We start from the raw sequence: 20,278 nt of genomic DNA, 5'->3' as shown, positions 1-20,278 counted from the left end.
CATGCATTTGTGGGATGAGCAGAGGAGCAGAGAAAGTGCTCAGTTCAGTTCAGACTGGTGGAGCTAAGTGAAGGTGTGCTGCCGTTCTCAGCGTACCTGTCGTAGCAGTTGACGTCGTCCAGCCAGCAGCCCTGCTTCACCACCTCCACGGTGCCGGAGACATTCTTCCACGTGGCGAAGCAATGCCGCCGCTTATCCTTCTCGCCATAGCAGGGCTCGATGCCGCTGCGGTTGGTGCGCTCCTTCTCCCAGCTGGAGTTGTAGTAGGCGCACTCCTGCGTCTCCGAGCGTCCCAGGATGGCGCCTGGAGAGGACGAGAGGACACACGTTCACTTTCCTCTTTAATTTGAAGTTCACAAAGAAAACATCAATGCAGTGTGGACTTTTTCCAGGGAAGATAAATGAGTCTATCAAACTTCCTGTCAGGTAAAAACAGCTGAAAGCAGCTCTTGAATTGAAATTTACAAGCACAAGATGAGAAAGTTATTTTGCGACCCTGTCACTGACAACACAGATAATTTAATTTTGTCCCAATAACTGGTGGAAGGACTTTCTTTACAGTCCCAAAGTAAAAGCCATACCGAGGCCGTAAAATATTTCATAATAATAAAATGTGTATTCCAGAGTGCTTCAGAGTCAATACACCAATGAAGAATGAACTCTTTCTTCAAGCAGAACAATAAAATCCAGGGCTGTGGAGGAAGACATGGGAAGAGGAAGAGGAAGAACAAAAGGCGCTCACCATGAGCCAGGCAGCAGGAAAGTGATATCCAGACAAATGAGTCCATGACAGCTCCACACTTTAGTGTTGCTGCTGCTGCTGCCTCTCATCACCTGTCAGACAGTTAGTCCAGTTCAGACCGCTGACCACCGTCCACAACACACACACCAACCTGCCGTCAATCACTCCACATCCCCTCCGTTCTGCGTCGGAGGCCCCCAGTGTTCACAACACGTCTTTCGGAGAAGCGCGCTGTGTACCAGTTATCCTCACACCTTCACTTCTCAGAGTCACGTCCTGTTCAGTCTGAAATTCTGACACACGACGCGGCGTTTGATCATATTCCCGTCTGGAATTCTGGGTAGAAACACTCACCACGACATGTTCCTGTGGGGAATGTTCCAGTTGTCTTGGAATTCTCTATTATTTGAGCAATTGGGAGGAAAAGTGTAAAAACTCTGGGAGTTTGCACAACAGAATCAACCCTACCTCCCAGCATGTCAGCTGCCTCGTTTTGCCCTGAAGTCACAGAGATCCTGTGAGTTTTCTAATTCAAGTTCAAAACATCAATAAATGGTAAATATTGAGCTTTTCAAATGAAGGCTGTAAAATGCTTTTGAAATGTGTCTACAGATAAGAGTTCAATTCTAACAGTTTCATTGTCTTCATCGACCCAGTTGTAGGATTTCTACCGTTCTTCTGTAATGGACATGCAGGACCAAGTGAAATCAAATGCGCTAAAGAGTCTGATCACGTCTGCAGCTGTTTCCACAAATGAGGGCTGAGCTTGCGTAATAGAGGTTAACTTTAGAAATATCATGTATTTTTCAATAAAATGGTAGCTTAAGTAAAGCATTCCAACCCCGGGAGCCTGGGAAGAGCCGACGTCTCTTTCAACGACATTAACAGCTGAAGAAAGACGAGAGGAGGTCACCGTGCCCCCGAGCGCCACTGGCGGCATTTTCTCTCCTCAAATCCATTTGTGTGGAGCCCAGAACTATTTCATAGCAACAGGTGCTGCTGAGCTGCCGCCGTGTGACGGACAGAAAAACAAAGAACCAAAGAGATCCGGAGCAGGAAAACGTCCCGGCTGCTGCTCCAGTGATGCTGGAAGAAAGAACTCCAGCACAGAGGCCAAAGCTCAGGTTGACAAGAAGCAGATAATACCAACAGATTGTCTCTTTATCTTGGCCTGCAGCTCAATACCTGGAGCAAAACGTGACAAGTCAGCATTTTCATGGCCTCAAAGCTATTGGCTTGGTGTACTGCACACTAGTTCTGGACTAACCTGGATCTTTTGTGGCTGGGTTCAGACTTGTGAAGATGTTGCTAGCAAGTATACAGTATTTCATACTAGGAGGATGTAAGCGGATGCATGGACAGTTTCAGCCACAAAGCTGAAGTTTGAAATGTTGGCTCTGACTCCTAATTTCACCAATCCCAATCCAAGAGGCTACCTGTGGGTTTATCAGGTCAAGTAGACACTGAATGCTGTGTAGACATCAGGTGGTGACGGTGTTACAGCAGGTTTGGTTATCAGAAAGAATAAAGGTGCTTCGGGAAAAGAAGAAGTTTGCGTGGACAGAAAGAGCAGACGACCCCAGTGTGGTCACTGAACAGATTTTAGAAACACGCCAGATCAGAAACTCTGCGCCGGCTGGTAAAATACTGCCAAGAAGCCTTCTGTCAGGAGCCTCCAGATATCTGGTCATGGCTCCAGGTGGTTGTTTGGGCTCCAGCCACATGGGGAGGGTTTAGCTGTGACCTGTGATGAACGACGGACAGGAGAATAGACCACCTGAAGGCATGAGGCTATTGAGAGCTTCTGTCCTCAAATAACCAACTTCCCTTTCACGCCACCATGTTGTGATTGTGTCTGAATCTCAGCTGCAAAATCCCCAGTTGTGTTTGGCGAGTTTATCCACTCCAATCAGCCCGTTAGCCGTGTAAGTGTTCAATGTGTGGCGCCTGGTTTCTGTTATTCGGCTGCTTCCTGGACGGGGATGAATGCCCGGGTCCCCGGCCGGCCCTGGCGGGAGCTGCAGACACTGATGATGGAGCGCTACGTGGCGGTAAAGCGGAGGTTGGCTCATTAGCCACTTCTGGTGTAGCAGCATTAGCCATGATAGTGCCGATCCCCACGGACATTGTGCTGCTTGGAATAAGTATTTTCAACTTTACATGCAGGCATGAGAAGCCTGATATCCTGGATCGACTTCATTACCAGCAGCTGAGAATAATGAGCCCACAGTACACAGCTGGAACAAATACTGTGTGTTTGAACGCATGGATCAATTAAACCGGGATTAAAATACATTTTCACTTCAGCACACAACTGATTAACCTGCAGTTTTCTGTCAAATGTCATAGAGTCAAATATGAAGGCTTCGGAAGCTAAAATGATGACTTTTCATTTATAATAAAGTGATCATCATTAATGTTTTTTGCAAAATTGACAAACAGGCCAGGTTTGTTTTTCCACACATTTAAGACTGAATGACCCTGAAAATGTCAACTGATGTACATTTTACACAATGAAGGGATCATCATGACATCTTAGGGTGGAAGTAGACCCAATGTCGTCCTTCAGGGACAAGATGGTACAAATAAAGCTCATTACTGACTAAAAAAACACACGTAAAGTTTCCTTGGTGGAATTCTGAGAACATAAAACAAAAAGAGCACCAGCTTGACATTTCAAAACTTAATGTAAACCTTCAGTGAGTCCAGTTTAACTGTATAAGACAGGACATAGATTTAAAAAGAGAAAGCAAGCTGTTCTGTAACACCTGAACGACTCCAGAAGGCCTTCATTCAGGTATCCCTCTGCCTGAAAGAGCTGGGAGCCATGTGAACTGCAAATACAGCACTCTGGTGTGAATACCGCTCAATAAGAGCTCAAATCAATCACTCCTCTGAAACGAGGTGACAGTCCGGGCCGGCTGCTTTAGCACGCCGTGTGCCAAAGGTGGGCAAGAGCGGCGCGGCAGTATGGCGGATATGAAGGATATAAAGCAGAGAAATCAATCTTCTGACTAAGTCGCAGCTCAGAGTTCACTAAAGCGGATAATGTCACCGAGTGCAGAGCCTACAGCAGCGATTGTGCAAGGACATACAATAGGGCTTCCACCCACAGCCACATATCGAGGCAATAAAGAGAGAAGCTTCTTTGTCTCTGCAAGATTTTTCACACATGGAAATGTCAAACATGAGTGGCACAGGCTCACTTTGTTTACTGCAATAAGGTTTTTTCTTTGTGCATCTAATGCAAGGTCGCTTTCTTTGCAGTGACGCCCGTAACATATATTTAATTCATTACCCACTGAATGAGAATGTCACAGTGTCAAAATAAATGAGCGAAAACAAGCGAAACAAAAGAGTAAAAGCAAAGTAATGAACCAAGGAAGGGAAATAAAGTGGCTGAAAGCAGCGGTGTGCCATTAAGTGTTAATCAACATGTCTGCTTAATTGATAATAATGGCTGACTGGGAGGCTATGCCCCCCCCCCCCCGGAGGGAAATGAGAAAAGAAATCATCTCTTAAAGAAGGGTTTCCAAAGTTTGGCAGAATGAATCTTTCCTTGAATGTCAGAGTTTTCCTGCTGCTGCTTCGCCCCCAGACTCTGCTTCGCCCCGAAAAACTGCCCCACACTTTCACAATCACTCATTTTAATTGCAAATTCAATATTTCCCCGCTGAAGCCTCATATTGCTTTGGATTGAACTAGTGAGCATGAAAACTTCATCACCAGGAAGCAAAGACAGGACCTCAGTGGTCCAGTCACACATTTACTAAAGAGTAATACTGAAGAACGGACAGATGTTGAACGTTATGTTGGATGAAAGACCAGAAGATCTCTTAAACAAGGAAATAACTTGCAAACATAAATAAATGAGGTATTATATGTAATATTTGTCTCTGAAACATGAATAATAAGTTTAATTAAATTATTAACCAATTACTTTTAATTGACAATTTTAACTGCAGTTTACTATAATGATAATGTTATTTTGACATTTCACATCAGTTTAGAATGTGCAGGAGTAGTTTATAAAATAAGACATACCCCCTGTTCTTTTCAGGAATCCTCCCTCTTCCAGTCACACCAGAGATTTATCAAGGTTAACCTACTTCAGCTGCAGACATCTCAGCATAATGTCTAAACACCACGACCCACTTCTCAATTCACTGGGGTTTTTCTTAAAATCTGCTCCTCGCCCTTCCTCAGCCTTCGCTTGCAGCGCCAATATTCACTTTGACATTAGAAACATTGCATCCTGGGCATTTAGCCGACGCTCCCGTTCCAGCCGTGGTAATTAAGGCTCTAGAAATACAGGAAGTGAAGTGTCGGGGTGGCAGGTAACTCCTGAACTCCAGATCTGATCAGATGAAGCCATCAGAGGGTTTTTAAAGGGACTATTGGGCGCAAACATGGGAATCACTACAGAGTGCAAGAAGAGGATGGAAAAGATGAGACGCAGAAGCTGGAGGAGATTACTGATTACCTGCAGTGAAAATTCAATCGTTTGTCTGGCAGCCAGGAGGTCAGGTTAGGTGGAAGCAGTTCAGAGGAGCTGAATGTGAGCGACAGTGGAGGGAGAAGCTCCGCCGTGTGACACCCCGGATCACCTGAAGGAAACCAGAACCTCCACATGGACTCGGCGTAGAGCGACACCTCAGGGCCAGCAGGCCTCACCCACTGGCCTCTGTCACTTTCAGCTCATTTTCATTTCAGCTCTGGGCAAAGTGAAGATTTCTGCCTGAAACTGGTGATGTGGTGACATGAACGTCTTATTGAGTCCACCATCACTGACAGAGTGTGTGTGTGTGTGTGTGTGTGTGTGTGTGTGTGTGTGTGTGTGTGACTGGTCAACAACACTGAAACACACCTTGTTGCTAAAGAAAGCCGTTTCACTGGAAAACCTGCTTTTTATGTGGGTCCTCAGTGGGTTGGACTGACTTATTGTCTTAATAAACATCTCGATGATCACATGACGTATTACTGGAACATGATTACATTTCTCGGTGCCGAACACCACAGGCCATCATTCCCATACAGGAAGCAGGTTCCTCCTGCAGCAAACCGTTTTCTCCTCACAGCTCGAGAAAAGCTCTGAAATCTGCAGCAACAATGTGGCCTCTTGATATTTTCAAGAGTAGCTGCTATAAAGCAGCAGCAGCAGCAGTTAAAACTTACTGAACATGGTGATTATGTGATTCAGCCTGAAAGGACATTCACAGGACAGCCATAGCATATGAATGTATAATTAAATCTGAGACATTAAATGGCCCTTTGCTGTACTTCAAGCTCAGATTAGAGGTCAACAAAGGAGTGCTGGTGAAGTCCAGGCCAGACCTCCACAGATGAAACCCCAACCACCAGGGAGAGGTACAGCAGACGCTGCGTACCAGCACATGTCTCTTCATTAACGGAGCCAGGGTTACCAGGCAGCAGACATGGCTCTGGTCTGATCCACGGCCAGGCCGCTGAGGTGCATGCTGGGTGGGAAATGACCACCAACCACCTGCCAAATGTTGGAGAAATTTGCACTAAGCCACTTTGGCAGGAATCCAGCCAACGCCCGGAGGTTTTGTTCACTCTGCTCCAAAGCTGAAGCTGGCTGGTGAAAGAGAAAAAGTGTTTGATTAATTTAGGAGTCCCTGAGCTTGTGTGGCATAAAGAGCACTGACCCTCAGAGTCTGAACGGCAACACGAACCGTAAGCAGAGAAACAACAGCGTCTGCCAAGCAGGCCACATTGTAGCCTCACGCTTTCTAAGGCAAAGCACGGCTTTAAGTAAATAAATGTACATTTGGCTGGTTTCCAGTTAGTCAATGATTCAACCTATATCAGCAGCGCTGTTCTGCAGACTGTCAGGGGATGTGAAACCTCCACGTTGCTGCTTTGACTGACAAGTTGAGCTCCAGACACACGACTGCAGCAGGCAACCATCTCCACAAACACGGAATATCAAATATACATTCTAATATGACCTAAAAATGTCATCTGTGGGTTTTGCATTCAGTCAATAACTGCATTCAAATGTGACATTTGAGGCTGAGGCTTTGCCAGACAACTGTAGAGGAATACAGGAGCTAATATGTGATTTCCTGACTGTGCTGGTGGAAGGCCTGGCAGGGCTGCACTCTGCTCTGCAGCCTCATAATGAAGTGGCATTTTGGCGGGCCAGGCCGGCACTCGGCACTGCGTGCACTGAAGTAGGTAAACAACTCATTCATCAAGGCTTTTTTTGTGTGGCTGCCAGGAGCCGGGATTGTTCGTTATGATGGAATTTGTTCTAAGGATCAACTTATCATCTGCGTCCGGGCAGAGATGAAATAGATGTGAGGTGATGTATGGTCGTTTGGGGCGCTGGTCTGTGTGGGAATCTGCGTGAGAGGCACTAAAAACAAACAGTGACTTCAGAATGGTGTTGAATAAAGGAGTCAGACTGAGGCCAGAGGTCGGAGGGCGTCTGCAGAGCCCCTCGCTGAACGCACAGTAAACCTCAGAGGACTCAAGCTGCAACTAATGCCAGCGTTTCTAACGGCCACACACACATTAGGTAGAAAACTTCTGATCAACAGAAACATTTAAAATGTCAATGGCTCAGATTCACTTATTCAGTTAGACCATAGTTATGAATGCTAACTGCGACGTACAGATGTTATCCTTTACAGTTAGTAATTACAAGTAAAAACTGTCTTCATCATGAAAAAAACACCTTTTGTGTTGAGTGTATGTTCATATATGTTTATAGTGTTTGTACGCATATATTTATGTCTTCTATATTAGATAGTACCCCTACTGTATATACTTGTGAAAACAACACTATATATTTTCAATACAGAAAGATAATTATATCAGTGCTGAATATTGGAGAAGGCATTTAACTAGATATAGGACAAATGCATGTATGTTTGAGTACTTTGTTTGTAGTTTGAGTAAAAAAAATCTAAATTTATATAGTATAGAGTTTATGTAAATATGTACATGCGTGTACATGGGATATACATATATAGCGACGTCGATATACATATGTGATTCCACGTTTGGAATGTGAAATTCCTGAAATGAATATAATCATGACTTCACTTGAAGTTTTGTTTGAGATTTAAATGTGGCGGTTTGATTCTCAGTTCGACCACACAGGGAACTTTTACTTAACACTTCCAAGTATTTACAAGCTCAGCTGGTGGCAGACCTGGGGTTTACACCCCTGATTAGACCACAACTATCAACCGGTGACCGCATCGTTTGTTTCAGGAAAGTTTCTAGTACTTCAGAAAAGTTGTATTTTGCCTGTTAATTAGGAGAGCAGTGTACTTCCAAAGCAACAACTCAGAGAATCACAAGCTCGCTGTGCCAACTGGTTTTATTAAAGAGCAGAGGAGGTCATGTCGTGTGTGTGAGAGCAGAACCGGACCCTCTGGAGGAGAACATCAGGTCCACATTGTCTGTTTCACTCAATCCAAAAATAAAGCCAAGAACAATAAGTGGATAGACACTGAATGCTGATGCGTTAAGCCCGTCCAGCTCCAACACGATGTGGTGGTTTTCAAGCGATGCTTGCGTCAGGACCACCTCCTCTGGTTGTTGTGAATACACACCAGGGAGCCAGAGTCTAAATTACACCCGTCTCAGGCCCAGAGGACAGCATCCCTCTGTTGGAGACAGTAAGATATTTAAAGCTGTGGCTGGGTTTCAGAGTGGAGCCGGCTGCACACAGGGATGTTTTACATATGGTCCGGCCTGAGTTAAGTTACAGTGCTGAAATCTAAACTCTGAGCTGCTGTCCCACCGCTTTGTAGAGAAAAGTCTTCACCCTTAAAAACACTTGGCAGCGTATGGCTTTAAAACTGGGCGTGACGTTTGCATACTTTTCCTTTAGAGTGGAGTGTGAAGTGAGTGCTGACGGCTAAATGTGTCATGATTTGCTGAGAGACACGTGGTGTAGACAAAATTCATTACAGGATGCATTTTTTCAGCTCTTTGGCTCCGAGCAGATTGCAAAAAAAAAAAAACTTACTTTGGAATGTCATAACGCCTGAAGCATACTGTATAAAGAACACTTTGTGCAGTTTGCCTATTATAACACCTACTGATAATAGATTAGATCTTTAGTTTATTGTATTCTGCTGCAGTATGACTGATAAAGTACCAACTGAATAATGTTGTTATTGACTTATTGAAATATATTTATAAAAGCCATTCCTTCCCATTACAACACTGAACTCAGATCGCACAATGTTTTCTATTTGAAGCTTCTGTTGGGTTAAGTTTTCCAGAACCCCCCGGGTTTGTGATGTTTGTTCAGAGGCGCCTCGGGTCCTCATGGGTTAATGGATCGCTGTGTCATGGGGCGATAGCAGATATCAAACCCCCTGCAGGTTCCCCAAGTCTTTTAACAAACAGTCTAAAAGTAGCTGCACTTCTCCACATCCAGCTTCAGTCTCCTCTCTCTCGCTCCAGAACCTGGGCTCTGCTGGCGTTAGATCTGCATCCTCCCCCCTGCCTCTTTTACACCATTTATAGCTCTTTGACTATCACAGGTATTATTCACCAGGGGTAGCAGGGGGGGGTCCAGCTGGCCCACGGCCAGGTCACCACCTCAGAGTGTGTGTGTGTGTGTGTGTGTGTGTTGCTCTATTTTAAGGCCTCTGCAGACTTCAACAATCCTTCAAGTTTATGATCTGATGTGGAATTCTTAAAAGCGCGATACGACCGTAGGTTTGGCTGCAGGATGCTGTTCTGCACTGAACCGCAGGAGAGAAGGTGACATGTCCTGTATGTCATCCTCGTATGTCGCTGGAACCTTCTGGAAATGAGTGAAAGCAGCTGAGAGCCGAGCGGCTATTGTCGTAGCATTTAGCTTTATCTCTCTGGGAATCTAAACTAACCTTGTGTTCTGCATTTCTATTGTTCTCCAAGAGCTGCAGGTGAAGCAGCAGCCACACCGAGGCGTACCGAGACAGCGGCGTGGTTCTGACACTTTCACAGAAGACCTCAGGCCGTCAAACACAGACCTTGCTTTTCATATTTAATCAGGATTCCCGATGAAAGGGAACTTTATGGTACGATGATAAAATGATATGAAAGGTAAGTGCATGAGGAGCTAAAGAGTGCATGAATCAGAAAAGCTGTAGCAAAGTTGTATAATTACATTAATTCCACATTTTCTGCAGCAGTTGAGGCTGAATGAACAGAGAGGTACCAGTCTGCCCTGAGTGCACAGACGCTCACAGGCAGCCACTATTTAACTGGAGACAGTAATTTTACTGAGCAGCCCGGGTCTCGCCGGAGCGCCATGCTAATGCTCCATCAGATGGTGTCGTGACATGGCAGGGGTGGCGGTGTTGGCTCGGTGAGCCGGCCACAAAGACTGCACTCTTTCCACGACATGGAGGAGGGGTGGGCATTAAAAACCACTGCACTCAGCAACTGAATCCAATCCCTCTAATCCTCGCTGGTATGCCCCGGCCCGTTGGGCTCCGCCTCAATTAGCGTGGCCGGAGCCCGTTGCCGGACAGGTCAGAGGAGCACCTGGGGCTCGTGCGCAGACTCACCGCAGACTGCGGCGTTAGTACGAGGAGATCACACCAGCGTAGCCCTGCGCCGCTCCGGTGTAATGGCCGGCAGGCAGCCACCGCATACCGTACATTCTTCACAGGACGAGCAATTTAGAGCGCCTTGTTATCTCTCACAGAGAACTGTAGAGGGATCTGCAAAGCCCCCGCCGCCTCCACCGACCCCCCCCGCGCTGGAATTGTTTGGATTTATTTGAAGGGTGTGTTAAGTGCCACTTGGGCTTGAAGCTGAACTGTGTATTGAATTTGCAGTGATACTGCTGTATCACCAGGCCTGCAGCTCGGGCATTTCAATTCATTTCTATAAAACAAGCAATCAATGAGTGCAGAATAAAAGGAGGAGGAGGGAGAGGAGGAGGAGACAGGCAGACAAGCCATTATACATGAAGAGATTGGCTCTTTGCGAGCACAGGCCAGTACAGTAAGAGAGAATTCCCATAATCCTCTGCAGCAAAGCTATTGAGTGTGCTTCGTGCAGCCATCACAAGGTAATGCAGACTCACAATAACTGGCTGCGTTCTGTCGGAGTAATCAAAATATAACACCATGTTCAGCCTGAAGCCTGAGGAGAGGAGGTCTGAGGCAAGTGAAGAGGAATCCACTGTGGTCAAGGGGAGTCCAGCTCACAGGCTGCTGCTGCTGGAACTAATGCACCGCCCCTTCTGAGTCTGCTCACGTGGCCCCGCAAGACATGTTGTCTGCCGTTCAATTATGATCACCGTTTGCTCTCAGCAGCTTCACATTTGTACAAGGCAAACCAATAAAATGAAGGCAGTCAATAAATGCCCCCTCTTTCATCCGTCCAGCCGCCCGCTGACCTCTCTCACTCCACCTTTATATTTAGTGTAAAGTAATGACACGAACTGGTCACGAGGCACCGCCGCCAAAATAAAACCCCAACACGTGTGTATTTTTAATTGAGATTGCATTACAAGTGCGGTAAGTGAAGTATTTCACTCCCTATAAGCAGACAACAACATATCTGCAGGGTCTCCGGTTCATCAATAGGAGCGGGGATGACTCAGTGATTACTGCTGAGATTTCCTCACACCTTCTTCCTGTCACCGCTACGTATGGGAAGAAGAACCTGTCAGTCATTAGGAGCCTCAAGACCGAACAAATCCCCTCTTCACCTCACCGCGCTGCGCCTCACACCAAGCCTGCTGCCACAAGTGAGCCACTGGCTTCAAAAGACCAGCGGCCACGAGAGCCCAGAGGCCTCGTCCTTCAAGGTGAAGAAAGCTTTTCATTTCTTGGTATTTAACATTCCTGCTGGATCCCTGCTTCGCTTCACCAACTTATTGCTTTCGATTTCCGTGACGCTTTGTGGTCATTACAGATTGAGTGAAACAGGATGTTTTACTAGCTCATATGATTGTAGGTCAATGCTTCCTGACTGAGGTTTCTATTAGAAAGCTTGTCACATGACAGACAGGGCGACAGCGTTCACCTACATACACAGAGACACCGTCACTCCTGTCCTGTAGGTATCTTGGCTTTACCAGAGAGGAAATGGAATGTGTAATTAAAGATAATGTGATAATTAGCATCTCAGTTGGTTATGCAGAGGCAACCTGACAAGAACAATAATGCACTGCTAACATGTCAAACTGAACCTGTGGCCTTTAAAGCTACTTCAAGTAGATTCACAACTTCAACCAGCATCCATGGCCTCAAACACAAAGGTTATTGAATGAAATAGTTGGCCTGGACTAGTTTCCCGGAGCGGAGAATGAATCTATGTTGCTCTGCCAGTTGCTCAGTCGTCTCTCTGTCCCAGTGGGACACACCTGAAGGCTGTCAAGCTGTGAACTCCTCAATAACAAGGTGTTCTTCAGGAGAGCTTCAAAAGGAAACTCAACGTCGCTCATCAGGAGTATTTGTGCATTTAAGAAAAACCTTGATAAACCAACGTTAAACGTCACATTAATCTGCTTGTAATTACATCTTTGTATTCCGAATGTGTAGAAGTGATTTCTTTTTAAACTAAATGATATTAATGATTTTATGGTGCTCACTCTGTCTTTTCTAAATATTGTGAGTTTTACTGGTTAAATGACTCATTCCCAGTTGGATGAAGCACACCAGTAGTTTTAGTTGAAGTCGTTTGTTTTTTGCCAGTAGCGTCGAACGGGTCTGTGACTTTCGCCGACCTTCACGACCGCTATGGACGAAGAGGAGGAGGTGGAGGAAGAGAAAGAGGGAGTGAGAAGCAGGCGAGAACCCTGGAGACAGCCTGAAACAAGAGCATGATGAATGTACAGCTCGCAGTTTTTAATCAAGGATCAAAGCAGGGCCTCTCCGTCTGAGCAGCCAGCCTGTCTAGACTGAAACTCTCCCAAGCACATAAAGCAACATCTGCAGGATGCATTAATTACAGTAAAGGACCGTTCTGGACCAATCTCTGAGGTACCCACACATCAAGTGGTCTAGACCAGGAGAAAATAGTCCCGGAGATATGAATACTCTCATCCCAAAAGCAATTTAGCCTCGGCTACATTTTGATCCAACATGGCCCATCATGAATATCAGAGGCATCGCGGCTCCTCGCTAAAGCTGATGTTCTCTCATTTCTTTAAATCGGAGTCAGTCACGGTTACAAGGGCCATTCATCGACTTTCCATTACCGGGGTCGGCTTGGTCCACATTTACATTCCAAGCTTTTAGGTGACGCTCTTGTCCAGCGTGAACAGCGACAGCAGACGTCCAACACGCCCTCTTGTGGTTGCACGCCGGAGCCCCGACCTCCAGTCACGCCACATGGAGGTTAACATTATACTTTAAATTAAGAGGTTTTTTACATTATCATATATATTATGCATCATAAATTACATACGAGTGTCCATTCACACAGTATAATGATGGTTTTAACCTGAAACCGTGTGGCTCAGTGCATCTTTTAGCCACGCGCCGCTCCCTCTCAGGAGGTGAAGTGAATTAAATATGGATAAGATTTTAGTCCCCTCACTGCTTCTACACAGTTGATCTAAAAAGGCTACGAGGCCGACAGCGTTTGCAAATAATCCGTTTTATTCGCATTGACCTGTTTTCAGTGCCGCCAATGAGAAGTACACAAACGGCCTTCCCAATGATTTCCTCTAATTACTTCCTCTGTCCTGGTTGGGCAACACTCAGCAACCAGATCAGGAGCAGGTTGGAACAAATCACCGCCACCGGAGAAAATCCCCTCAATAGCAATTATACAGTTTGGAAGACTTTTAATCTGAAAGAAAGTTTGGAGTGGCACATGTGATTTAAAGAGGCCCAGGGCTTCCAAACATGTGAAGAGATCATTTAAAAGACGCATGTTACTGTGGAGAGACGAGGAGCCGAGCCAGGAGGCCATTCATTAAGAAAGTCCTCCAGAGAGGAAAGACATCCTGATCCCCCTGCAAGACGTTCCACTGGTCACTTCTTCAGTCAGCAGCTCCTCTTCCTGAGCAGAGAGCTGGACTCCACAGGAAGTGCAGGTTGGCTGCAGCTCGTGGTTTATTCCAGGAGAGGAGGAGGAGGAAGAGGAGGAGGAGGAGGAATCAGCACCAGCTTCCACAGGAACCAGAGCAGACCTATCCAGAGCGTCTCTCTTAGTTCAGTGACGTTGGGATGTGAAAATATTCAGGCCGATGAGAACAAACTGATAGGAGCGGATCTCCCAGTTCCTCAGTCCACCACCTAAACCCCATGTTCTCCTGGATGACCTCCTCCTGCTGCTGTTCATCATCATCATCACCATCACCTCACTGACCTCCACCATGACAGTCCCAGTTCCACGACCAGAGACCAACTAGATCTTCACTTTATACGACAACAGCCGAGGAGAGACTCCAGCATCAGTGTTTACAACCCGGTTCAGCCCAGTACGACCCGGTTCAGCCCAGTACAACCCGGTTCAGCCCAGTACAACCCGGTTCAGCCCAGTACAAAATGATATACCAGTCTTCCTCCTGCAGCTCCTCCTCGCTTCATCATCAAAAACTAATCATACATGATAGTTTTCAACCATTTTCTACCTGTAAACATTTACTTCTACTACGTCTACTTCTATGTGTACTTTTACGACATCTACTACATCTACTTCTACTACGTGTACTTCTACTCCCAGCACCTCCGCAGAGGAACCATGCAGGGACCAGGGACCATCAGGGACCATCAGGGACCACAGTCCAGCAGAAAGCCTCCAACCCACCTGAAGAGCAGGAGATGAGGAAGACGGCGAAGGCCAGCTTGGTGGCGTCTCCCATCTTCCATCCGAGAGGAGCCGGTCTGCAGGAGAAATGAACGCTGGAGCTCCGGGAAGCAAAGCTCCGGACGCCCCGGGAAGCTCCGGACCGGTCGACTGTCGTCCTTCAGCGGCGGCTCTCCTTGCGGCCAGCAGGCATCCTGAACGGGGTCACTCCAGAAGGTCCAGCGGGGGGTGCGGGTCTACAGGCAGGGGCGGCGATTGGCCGAGCAGCCCGGGCGGAGCGCTCCTCCGCGGCTCTGCAGCATCGTGGTTCAGCCAGTTAGCGGAGGACCGCGGCGCAGCGCGCCGAGCGCAGCCGGGCAGGGCGAGCCTCCATCGGGCTACAAATCAAGCGCACTCCGCTGGATCCCGCTTCTCCCCAGTGAGCCTCCAATCATCGCCTTCAAATGTCACCACGCCGTCGGGACGGTCCTCCACGTCGTCCCTCCGCCGGAACCCGGGGCTTTTAACGCCGTTATTCCGAGTTTTAATCCGTTTTTATTCCACCTCGGCTCCGAGCGGCGGTCCGGCGGCGCTGCCCGGCCCAAATACCGCCAAACAGGCGACCGACCAGGCTCCCCACCGCGGAGAACACCTCTGTCCCCGGTCCAGACGACTCCCACAGTCGGTAGACACACGGTAACGGCTCCGGTCCACGGTTATCCGCGCTGAGTTGAGGGCCAGAGGCTTTTCCAGGTCCGTCTGCTCCTTCGGTCGGGACGACTTCAAGATGGCGACACGGGCCGGAGGCAAGCTGGAGAGACCGAGATACAAAGCTTCCGGTCCGGAGTTTCACAATAAAACACACCTGAAAGAGAGCGAGGCGACACAAAACAAGACGTCAATAAACAAGAACTACAAGAAATTATAGGAAAAACAATACGAAAAAAGAACTAAATAAACGTGAAATGATAGCAAAAACAACAAGAAATGAGAGTGAAAACAAGAAGAAATGAAAGGGAAAAGAACAACAATAACAACAATAAACATTGAAAACCACAACCCAAAAAGAATAGGAATCAAATCTCCATAGTGCTGAATGTTTGTGTGGGACACTCAATGTAATATGTTGTGTTCATCATTTGTCTCAATATCTCAATTCAAGTCTTTTTTTATTTATCACACACAACAATTATACACAGTATAACGTGCAGTGAAATGCTGTGAGTACATGGTCAGATACAACAGTTTTTATATGATAGACAAATAAACAAAGATGAAGAAAAACTCAAACTTAGAACTCAAATAAAGAAATTAGTATACTGTATTACAGTATTAATAATGATAAAGAAAATGCAGGCACAAGATCAAAGATAAATGATTAATAGAGATAAATAAAGGTAGACCGAAGTCAATATTGCAAGTACACAATATATACAAGGCACATTGTCTGGTCTATTTTCCACAGTTCAGCAGGCAGACAGAATGCCTGGATTATTAATCAAGTTAACACAGTTTCCTTCTGAAATCCAACAAATCAGGATGTTTTGATGCAGTTTGAAAGAATTATCACTGAACAACGTCGACCAATTAGAAAAAAACTCTGTGTTCAAAGTGAGGGACTGCAGTTTTCATTTTTCTTGGGGAAGACGACACTTCTGAGAAATATGTCCCTGGTGCTCATTTCAGCACCACATCTGTATGTTATTTAAATCTTAGTATAATACCCACAAACACAGAGACAGGCAGCCACACACACTCACACACAGGGAGAACATGTAAACTCCACACAGAAAGGCTCAGCCGGTATTTGAACCATCAACAATCTCATTGTGAGACGACAGCGGTCAACATCTGACTTTATGTATTGAGTTAAACTATTCACATTTCTTTGTGGTAACCGTCTGTTAGTTCTGTTTTATTGTATAAATCTACATTTCCTCCCTGATCAATAAATATTTATCTACCTGTGATCAACTAGATGAGTGGGGTTTACATGTTCTCCCTGTGTGTGAGGTTCTCTGTCTCTGTGTTTGTGGGTATTGTGCTAAGATTTAAATAACATACAGATGTGGCGCTGAAATGAGCATGAGGAACTTATTTCGCAGACATTTCGTCATCTTGTTGTGAAGGCGGGTTGTACCACTTCCGCTCTCACCTACCTCACTGTGTTCACCTTGATTGAACTCCTCTTCGACCCAGGGATTGTTTTTGTTCTTGGTGGATGCTTCTTTTCGACTCCGGCGTGCGCCGCCGCAGGAAGAGAGGGGCGGTTGTTCGAGTTATTTTTATTTTGCACTTTTCCAAACAGCCCAAATGAATGTTTGTTGTAAACAAATTGGAATCACACGTTGTCTTTTGGTTGGAAACATGAATTACACCAGACTTTGTGTGGTTTTTTTTTTAACTCTAACATTAATGTGTGTGTTTACCATAAAGAAGTAAAAAGCATAAACATTGAGCTGTAGTTTATTTCTTGAAGTTGAAAGTGTCCAGGACTGGTGGCGCCGGCAGACGGAGCACAGCCATAGGTTCCAGCCTGCTGCCGCAGTGTGTGCTACTATACAGTCACAGATCAGGTTTCACATGGGTTGGGTGCAGTAATAAATGCTGAGAATACCATGAAGTACAGATATAGGCTTGGCCCGTTCCCAAATCTGCGTGACACTAATCTCTCTAATAGCCAGGAGCAGATCTCCAACCATAAGCGCTGCTAAACGATTAAGAGGTCAAAGGTCTCGGGGGATTTCTCTGCCGAGCTGGAAGCTGAGTCACCTGTTCTATATTGGAGCGTTTGCTTTCATCTTCAGTAAAACACACGGTGAATGTATGAAGGTGAAGGCTGGAGCTGCAGGCCCGACTCAGGCAGGGTGAGGAGTTCACTTCCTGTACATGCTCTTCCCCCGACACACACTTTGATCCCAGAGCGACTGCAGAGCGAGGAGAGACCTTCTCTTCTCTCTGATATTACTAACATACATCAAACACCTGGTTCCACTCACACAACACACACACAACACACACAACACACACACAACACACACACAACACACACAACACACACTACACACACAACACACACAACACACACAACACACACAGTTGTGGTGCATAATCAGATTACACTTCATTGTCAGGTTCTTTGCTTGCGTCAGGCACTGGAACTAATTCAGTTACAGGAATTTAACCCTGCGAAGCCTAAAGCTGCAGCAACAGCTGCACCATCACCTGCAGGATTTAGAGCAGGACACGACAACACCACACGACACAACTCAACACCACACGACAGAACACAACTCAGCAGAACACAACACAACCCAACACAATATCACGCAATACCACAGAGTACTTTAAACAGTAGTGGAGTCATTCTACAAGCAGTAGAAATAATAAAGTCATTACTTGTTGAAAGATTCTTGCTTTTCTGTGTCTCCCTCACTGTGGCCTGTTGTAATGTGCTGGTTTACTGTAGTAATGTACTAGTTTACTATCATGTTAATGTGCTGGTTTACTGTAGTAATGTACTAGTTTACTATCATGTTAATGTGCTGGTTAACTGTAGTAATGTACTAGTTTACTGTCATGTTAATGTGCTGGTTTACTGTAGTAATGTACTAGTTTACTATCATGTTAATGTGCTGGTTAACTGTAGTAATGTACTAGTTTACTGTCATGTTAATGTGCTGGTTTACTGTAGTAATGTACTAGTTTACTGTCATGTTAATGTGCTGGTTAACTGTAGTAATGTACTAGTTTACTGTCATGTTAATGTGCTGGTTTACTGTAGTAATGTACTAGTTTACTGTCATGTTAATGTGTTGGTTTACTGTAGTAATGTACTAGTTTACTGTCATGTTAATGTACTGGTTTACTGTAGTAATGTACTAGTTTACTGTCATGTTAATGTGCTGGTTTACTGTAGTAATGTACTAGTTTACTGTCATGTTAATGTGCTGGTTTACTGTAGTAATGTACTAGTTTACTATCATGTTAATGTGCTGGTTTACTGTAGTAATGTACTAGTTTACTGTCATCTTAATGTGCTGGTTTACTGTAGTAATGTACTAGTTTACTGTCATGTTAATGTGCTGGTTTACTGTAGTAATGTACTAGTTTACTGTCATGTTAATGTGCTGGTTTACTGTAGTAATGTACTAGTTTACTATCATCTTAATGTGCTGGTTTACTGTAGTAATGTACTAGTTTACTGTCATGTTAATGTGGTGGTTTACTGTAGTAATGTACTAGTTTACTGTCATCTTAATGTGCTGGTTTACTGTAGTAATGTACTAGTTTACTATCATCTTAATGTGCTGGTTTACTGTAGTAATGTACTAGTTTACTATCATGTTAATGTGCTGGTTTACTGTAGTAATGTACTAGTTTACTATCATCTTAATGTGCTGGTTTACTGTAGTAATGTACTAGTTTACTATCATGTTAATGTGCTGGTTTACTGTAGTAATGTACTAGTTTACTGTCATGTTAATGTGTTGGTTTACTGTAGTAATGTACTAGTTTACTGTCATGTTAATGTACTGGTTTACTGTAGTAATGTACTAGTTTACTGTCATGTTAATGTGCTGGTTAACTGTAGTAATGTACTAGTTTACTATCATGTTAATGTGCTGGTTAACTGTAGTAATGTACTAGTTTACTGTCATGTTAATGTGCTGGTTTACTGTAGTAATGTACTAGTTTACTATCATGTTGTTGTTAAAGTTAAACTGAAGTTCCATCTGGTGGTGGAGGAAGATGCTCTATGACTGTACACTACCAACACGTAAACAGGAGCAATAATTAATGCTAACCACCGCTGCTGAGGATGCAGGCTGATGCTACTGTCATTTCATGGTGTTTTCATTAGTTTTGTCAGTAAACAGTAGTTTAGAGGGACAGTAACTGATTATTGGGGGGTTGCTGCTCGCGCCTCTTCACAATAAAAGCTGTACTTTGCAGCTCAGTGTGGACACTGGGAGCAGAAGCTGAGGCTTGTGATAAAGATAGATCCTCTCCAGGCAGTGGAATCAACTAAAAATATCCAGGAGACAATCACCAGTCCAGAGCGTTTGACAATAGGGGGCGCTGCGTGGACAAGTGGGGAAGACCTGCAGTCCTGGTGCGGGAGGTTTACAGCGCCGCTAATCCCATTACTCAACTATCAGATGCCAAATCCCCTCTAATGGCTTTACACGTGCCAGAAGTAGGTATGATGATGCTCAGCTGATATACCTTACTGGAACCAGTGGCAGCGCCGGGGCTCTGCAGCTTAATGGACTCAGGATCGAGTGTCAAGGGAAGTCAAATCCATCGACAAAGTGCTTTTAACAAAAAGCAGCTTGCTGGAAGAGCAAGAGGATGTAAATACTTGTGGAGGGTGAACAAACATGGGGGACTGCTACTGGTGGAGGGTGACTGGTGGAGGAGGACTGGTGGAGGGTGACTGGACCACAGGAAGAGTTCTACAAATAGTGTCTGGAGTCAATATTCATGTTTGTTCAATCCATTTTAAAAGGAAAACTAAAGTCAGAACCATTGAAATGAAAGAGCTAAAGACTGAAGCTCAGTGAGAAGAAGAGAGTGATGAGCTCTGGCTCTGCAGTGAACTTCTTCCTGCTCATCACCTGCAGAGTTCCTCCGCCGAACGCTGGCAACAGCTCGTCTATAACGGCCTCACCGCGTCCAGTTACATTCCACAAATATCGCCGTCTCATTGTGCCGTTGCATAAGAGTGTCGTCATGCTCGGAGCATGTTCCTCCTCTGCCTCACGGCAGAGTTATTTTCAAACCAGCCTGGTCATGAGTGCC

General features: G+C 45.4%; 1 protein-coding gene across 1 annotated transcript in view; it reads right to left on the bottom strand.

Annotated features, from left to right (window-relative positions):
* The window catches only part of LOC308127782 (activin receptor type-2A-like), a 32,683-nt gene extending 17,402 nt beyond the window's left edge, over positions 1-15,281 (bottom strand). The window contains exons 1-2 of the mRNA XM_080493097.1: positions 14,495-15,281; positions 97-304 (exon numbers count right to left, since the gene is read on the bottom strand). Of these exons, the coding sequence (XP_080349223.1) occupies positions 97-304; positions 14,495-14,549 (263 nt within the window). The 5' untranslated portion in view covers positions 14,550-15,281. The remainder of the gene's footprint in view (positions 1-96; positions 305-14,494) is intronic.
* Between the last annotated feature and the right edge of the window lie 4,997 nt (positions 15,282-20,278).

This window comes from Lipophrys pholis (assembly GCF_963383615.2).
Source record: "Lipophrys pholis genome assembly, chromosome: 23".
In the NCBI taxonomy this organism is placed as follows: domain Eukaryota; kingdom Metazoa; phylum Chordata; class Actinopteri; order Blenniiformes; family Blenniidae; genus Lipophrys; species Lipophrys pholis.
This window is presented reverse-complemented; position numbering and strand designations above follow the sequence as displayed.